This window comes from Terrapene carolina, unplaced genomic scaffold (genome assembly GCF_002925995.2).
Source record: "Terrapene carolina triunguis isolate 2854851 unplaced genomic scaffold, T_m_triunguis-2.0 Scaffold148, whole genome shotgun sequence".
Classification (NCBI taxonomy): domain Eukaryota; kingdom Metazoa; phylum Chordata; order Testudines; family Emydidae; genus Terrapene; species Terrapene triunguis.
The window spans coordinates 8,288,292-8,294,930 of record NW_020664499.1 but is presented as its reverse complement, the minus strand read 5'-3'; the positions used below and the strand labels follow the sequence as shown (position 1 = coordinate 8,294,930).

At 50.8% G+C, this 6,639-nt stretch overlaps 1 protein-coding gene across 1 annotated transcript; it reads left to right on the top strand.

The window, feature by feature from the left end:
- Positions 1-4,491: 4,491 nt before the first annotated feature.
- LOC113406910 (homeobox protein MSX-3-like) lies at positions 4,492-6,639 on the top strand. Its single transcript, XM_026653779.1, has 2 exons — positions 4,492-4,924; positions 6,218-6,639. The coding sequence occupies exons 1-2, from the start codon at positions 4,492-4,494 to the stop codon at positions 6,637-6,639; spliced, it is 855 nt and encodes a 284-aa protein (XP_026509564.1).

Below are 6,639 nucleotides of genomic sequence, written 5' to 3'. Positions count from 1 at the left end.
TAAACTGGCAGACGAAGAGTCTGAGGCTCTTATATATATAATCGTGTGTTGTAAACAGTATTGCTGTGTGATATAAGCACTAGACACAGCAATGCGGGCAAACAGAAAAAAAGTCTAGGCACATAGAGACCAGAACCAACCTGAAAACAGATGGTGTGTCCTGCTGTAGGGAACAGGAAAGGAGAAGTCCTTCCAGTCCATACGTGCAAAGCACTAAGCATCAGGAGTGGCATAAACATAACCACAAAACAATGACGACGACGACGATGATAAAATTTACCGAGAAGACAAATGTCCAGTTGTATTTGATTCTAGTGCTTTGTCAGGAAAGCATTCAGTTCAATGTTAGGTACAGTGGCTAGAAAGTCATTCTGCACTATTTTTTCCATGAATCCAGGCCTTGTGCATGGTAACATGGATATAACCCTCCAGGACATGCATACAGATGAAAACCCAGCATTTATTGGAAGTTATTTCATAGTGATTTTTCTGCTTGTCAGTTTATTTATCCACTGCACTTTGTTAGAGAAAAACAATTCACAAATTCCAGAGTATTCAAGTTTATATGTGTGTCCTCCTTGAGTCTCTGTGTGTGTATATATAGATATATATAATTGCACATATTCAAATTAACATGTCAATAAAGAATCTATCCCTGCAATGAAACGATATTCATTAAAAATTTCTTTACCCTAAAGCACACTGAAGTTTACTACTCCTAAAACAAATTATCATAATCTCCATCTCTAAAGAAACAATGTTAACAAGACAATTATCTACAATCACTTTAGTCCCTCTTTATAACCTTAAAGGAGTTCTTACAATATGGCATGAGAACCCTTCGGAAGCAGGGAATTTGCCTGTGTTGTGGGCTTTTCAGCCAACGCTTCTATATTTGCACTGGGGAGAACTTTGTTTTAATTGAATTTCCTTAGCATTGCTGAGCAATTGCAATAAACTGAAAACAAATCTGGATTTAATTAAATGAAGTTTTTTTGAAATAATAGAAATATTTTGTAGGTTTCCTGAACATGAAGCCATGATTCTTACCTACACCTTGACCTTATTTTTTGTAACTAGATAACATGGCTCAACAGATGTTCATGTTCCTAACTGTCCTTTCTTCTCACCATGAGCCATCTATTGATATCAAAACAATATGTTTGCAGATCTGTCCTCAAATGGTACAAATTGCTCAAAATGATGTTACTGTTGCATTTGTATATCTATATATATTTTACATACTAGCTGGGTTGTCCTGTGCTCTGATCATTAGATCCAACTGCTTACATGCAAAATCAAAATAAAGCATGTTTGAATACTCCCTCCCCTCCCGAATAATTTGTAATATTGGGTGCCAACTGTAGACAGATACAGTATATGCACACAGATAGCAGTCAATGAAGTCTGGCAGCAGAGCAGTTAATAATGCACATGTTAAAAGTGTCAAGCCAGTGAACTTTTTGTCTAAGAATAAAACCTAGGCCCAGTTGCTGTTTGCTCGTTAGGGCTCAGCGACATATCACTGCGTTTCTTACCTGTCTGACAGCAGTCCTGCTAAGCCATACTGCATAGTGTCGGGAGTTTAGAGGGACTGAATGCATAGAGAACAATTCCAAATGAACAGGGAGTCTGTGCGTCTCTTTGGGGAGTTCTTGGTGTCCTTGGAGTTGAAGTCTGCTGTCTCAAGAGGAGAAAGGCAGGGATATAAGAACACAGACTGTGGCGAGGGGCCTAATCCCGCAGTCCTTGGCCAGGCCAGACTCCCATGGAAGTGTCCACGAGTTGCAGGGCTGGCCCAGAATATGGACTAATGTACCTTTGTGGTCTTTCTCAGCAGCTTCAGAGGCAGCTTCCTCCAGACATTGGCTCTGCCTGTGCAGCTCGCCGTCTGGGATGTGCAGCCCTTCAGCTCACAAATGCCCAATCTTGCAGGCTGTGCTGAGTGTTTCCCAGAGTTTGCCCGAACAAGGACGCCGTAATTTTCTCAATACAAAGGGGTCGGCGATTTCTAGACAGGGATTTCCCTCCACAGCCAACTCTGGGTTTGAAAGCCAACATTTTGTTTTCTGTGTAATGTCCATCCCAGGATTCCTGAAGGCCCCCGGGGTCCTCTCTATCCATCCAGAGTGTTTGTTGGACCCTGAGTCATTTCTGATCTGCAGCACATGGGGATGCAGTCCGCGCTTGCTGTCCCAGGAGTTACAGCAGTGTCAAACATTGTCAAAGAGGTAGTTAGTCTAATCTCAATTATAACATTAGCAGGGTTGGCCAGCAATCGGATAATGCATGGGCTGTTTCTGTAAAAATGAGGGTGCCCATGGCACAACAAAGGTAGATCAGACTTTATTGCTTTATAGACATTTGTTTACATATGGACATTAAGTGGAATAAAGTTTTACAATTTCTGAGACCTTATTTGATCAAAATCAGAATATCTGAAGATCCTGACATTCATTTATTTTTACAGATACCAAGTAGATTTTCAAGCACATCGTGTGCTCCTAGGTGAGCACAAAATCATACGGAATACATGTTTATTTAAGTCTAGGGAGAGGTATGAGCCTTGTCCTGGAGCTCGTGGACTGCCGGGCTCTGCAGTATCACAGACCCACTCCTCCTTGGGACGTGCAGATTCCCATTAACTCTTGCTACACTATTTGACCAAATGGAACTGTTTACTGGGTATATGAGCAGACAGAGCCGTGCGTGCAAACATTTGAAGTGAATATAGCCCACTTTGTATTAAGCAACCACTGAAAGATCTTAAAATAAAGATTGAAGAATATTTTCTTATTTAGAAAACATTACGGACCGGAGTGGTAAACCGGGATTTTTCTCTCAAAACAATATACCGTTATTTTGTGAGTTGTGTCACTTTAGTGAATAAATTCTGACACATGCTAAATTAAAAAAAATACAAACAAACATAAATCTACCTTCAGATTAATGGACTGAAACATACTGTAGCACATTTGGAATTTTTTACAGCAGTACCATTTACAATAGCAAATGTTCTGGAATAAATACAACAAACATTCAATCCAAAAGCTCTTGTAAATCTGAAAAGAAAAGAAAAGAAAAGAAAAAAAAAAGACCTTTTCATCCTATGCACTAGAGTCTACTTTAGCTGTATTTAATGTTGTCCCTCAGCGAAAACATTATTAGCGGTGGTAATGCCAAACTTAATTGCTTTTCAAATAATTCCGGCAGTTCAACAGTTAACAGCCAATAAAAAGCCCGCCTGTGTGCGAATCTAGTCCTTTCAGCCATACACCAGACATTAAATTTTGGGAGGACAATTAAGTAGAGTTAACTGTTGCCTATTCTCCCTGAGGTAGCTTCCCTTTTGATCCTGCTGCGCCTGGCGCCTTCCAAAGCATAACTTGTCTGCCTTATTAAAATGCTCCAACTTATGGTGAAGGATTTCCCGGTGCTTTTCAAATGAAGCAGCAACAATCAGAAAGGATCAAGACGAGTTGCACGGCAGAAAGACTAGGACCAATGTAATAAATTAGCAATTACCCTTGTAAGTAAAACAGCAGACTGAAAGTCGCAGCAAAGTTCAAGAAAACAGTGCGGGGGGAGTTAAAGAACAGAGCAAAGCAGCCCCTGGAGCAGGCTGGGCTCCCAGCCTCCGCTGCTGGCAGACTGGGGAGCTGCCAGGCTTGTGGCTAGTGGGGACTGATGAAATCAATGTGATGGGTTCATTGGGGTGCAAAGGCAGGATTTTGGGGAAAGGTGAAATCAGCAGGGAAATGTTAGTGGGGAGTTTGGGGGAGCCGCTCTCCCTGGTGCCAACAAGCGCCCAGCAATGGGGAGAAGAGGGGCTGCTGTCCTACTTGTTAACTGCACTGAACTGTGCTCCCAGATATTGCAGCCCGGGGGCCACCAGCCGCCCCCCACGGCCGCCTCCCTCCCCAGCCAGGCGGCTCCGGCCTGAGCGTGTAGGCGGCCAATGGCAGCCCCTCGCCCGGCACGTCACGGGCTGCAGGGGGGAGATTGGAGGGCGGCCACATGAAAGAGGAGCGGCAGAACTTTTATAGCTGTTAAAGTGCAGGAGAAGCCTGCAGGGTCCCCGAGTCCCATCGCGAGCCTGCTGCCCTGCCCCAAGCATGGAGCCTGGGACCCCATCTCCCACCCTGCACTTCGCACTGCTGGTGCCTGAGCCTGGGAGCCTGGAGCCTGGACCCCACCCCTGAAGCTGGGAGGCTGGAGCCTGGACCCCACCCCTGAGGCTGGAGTTGGGACCTTGGAGCCTGGACCCTAAAGCTGGATCTGGGACCCTGGAGTGGGTGGACCCCACCCCCTGAGGCTGGAACTGGGTCTCTGGAGTCTGGACCCCACCCCTGAGACTGGAGCTGGGACCCTGGAGCCTGGACCCCACCCCTGAGGCTGTTGCTTGGGCCTGAGCTCTGGGGCGGTCGGTGTCTGGAGCCTCCGGGGGTGCGTATGCAGGGCTGACTTCCCCTTACCCCCCGCAGCAGTTTTATGGCTCCCTCCTCCCTGAGGATGAATCCTGGCCAGAGGTTGCTGAGCCCGGAGACAGCCCAGGCGGAGACCAGCAAAGGAGTGGCCGCCCTTGCCAAGGGGAGCCCCATTGTTGAGGAGCAGCTGCCCAGGATGGGCTCCAAGGCAGTGGGATGCAGGGGCCAAACCACCTCCACCCCTCTGCTGCCTTTCAGTGTGGAGTCCCTGCTGATCACAGAGCGCAAGCTGTGTCCCCGGAGCAGTCGCCCGCACCAGCCACCCCCTGCTGCCACTGCCGAAGCGCCACCCGCCCGGGCCCGGAGCAGCTTGTACACAGCGGAGTCAGGCCAAGATTTCCCAGAGCAGCGGGCTAAGCAGCAGCCACCAGCGGTGGAGAGTCTGGGTGACAAGGAGCCCAACTCCTGGTTTGCAAAATCTGCCTGTTCTCCACCAAGTAAGTACCTAAAGTGACCCCACACCTCTGCGTGTCAGAGCACAGAGCCAGCCTGGGCAACTGTCAGTCCAGCTAGCGGGACCCCTGGGACCCTTCCCCTGCCTGCCAGAGCAGCGGGGGAGCACTAAACTCATGGGGTGCGGGCTCCCTTCCTCCTCTCCTCACCTGAGAGCCCAGGCCAGGCTCACCTGTGGCCTCCTCTGAACAGCAGAATGGTCAGGACCTGGCCCCACTAGTGGGAAGGGCATGTTGACCGTAGGGATAGTGGATGGGGAGACAACAGCCATTCAGTGGGCCCTAACTCACCCCAGCCCCTTGCTTGCGCTGTGAAGCTCCAGCCAGGCTGAGGTGCCATCGCTTCAACCCCGAGACGACCCTGAGACCGCTGCAGCTTCCCTGCTGTGCACCTACGAGCCCTGTGTGAGCAGCACAGCCTGACCCGGGCTCCTGCTGGGACCTACAGCCTCGTGGTAGAGTCTGCCAGGCCATTGGCCCTGCTATCACTCCGCGCCCCCAGCAGCCCTCGCCAGCCACTCACTTCTGAACAGTGGGGGAAAGGCCCAGTGCGCTCTTCTGCCGATAGCACTGTACATTGCTAATGGTGCGCAGGGCGCCTGGACCTGGCCTGCACTCCTCCCTCAGGGGTCCCACCTGGGCCCAGGGCCACAGCTCACACCACTTGGTGCCTGCCTGCCTGTGAGCTCAGCTCCTCTGCCCACACCCAGGCCAGGTGCACGGTGAACCCCATTGCTCTGACCCCAGGCGGCTCTGACCCCAGGTAGCTCTGACCCTGTGAGCTGAATGGCACACTGGCCACTCTGTGGAGCCAGGCACTGGGAACCCCATGGGCAGGGGAGGGATCTGCCTGCTCTCTCCAGCTGAGACAGGAGCTCCTGGGGACTAATGTGTGGAGCCTTTGTGCCACAGCGCCCTGCTCCCTGACACCCAGTGCCCCATCCGCATCCCAGCTCAGCATGCCCAGCCCCATGCCTGAGGGAGTCTCCGGGCCCCAAATAGGGGCTTTGTGAGTACCTGTTGTGCAGTCACTGAGGGGAAGGCCTGCTCTGTGCCATGCTGGCTTCCCAGCCCCGAGGGACCAGGTCCTGCACCAAAGCTAGCCCCACTGGGGAAACATGAATTCATGGCAGGGCTGGAGCCCAGGATGGGCTTCATGTCTGATGTGGGTATGAATACAGGGCTGGAGGGTCCTAGAGATCGCTTCTTTGGCCTGGCAGCCGGGCCAGGGCCACTCCACACTAAGTAGCTGGGCTGTTTGTTTGTGTCGCCTTGCAGGGCAGCCCAGCCCTCCACCCTGCACTCTGAGGAAGCACAAGAACAATCGCAAGCCCCGCACGCCCTTCACCACCTCGCAGCTGCTGGCGCTTGAGAGGAAGTTCCGGCAGAAGCAGTATCTGTCCATCGCCGAGCGGGCCGAGTTCTCCAGCTCCCTCAATCTCACAGAAACCCAGGTCAAGATCTGGTTCCAGAACCGCAGGGCTAAGGCCAAGAGGTTGCAGGAAGCAGAGCTGGAGAAGCTCAAACTGGCCACCAAGCCCTTGCTGCCCTCTTTTGCCCTGCCCTTCCCGCTGGGGGCACACCTGGGCTCCCCCTCACTGTACGGAGCCACCAGCACTTTCCCCAGCAGAGCAGCCCTGCAGCCTGTCCCAGGTCTCTTCACAGCGCCAGTCACCTATGGCATGTACTACCTATCCTAA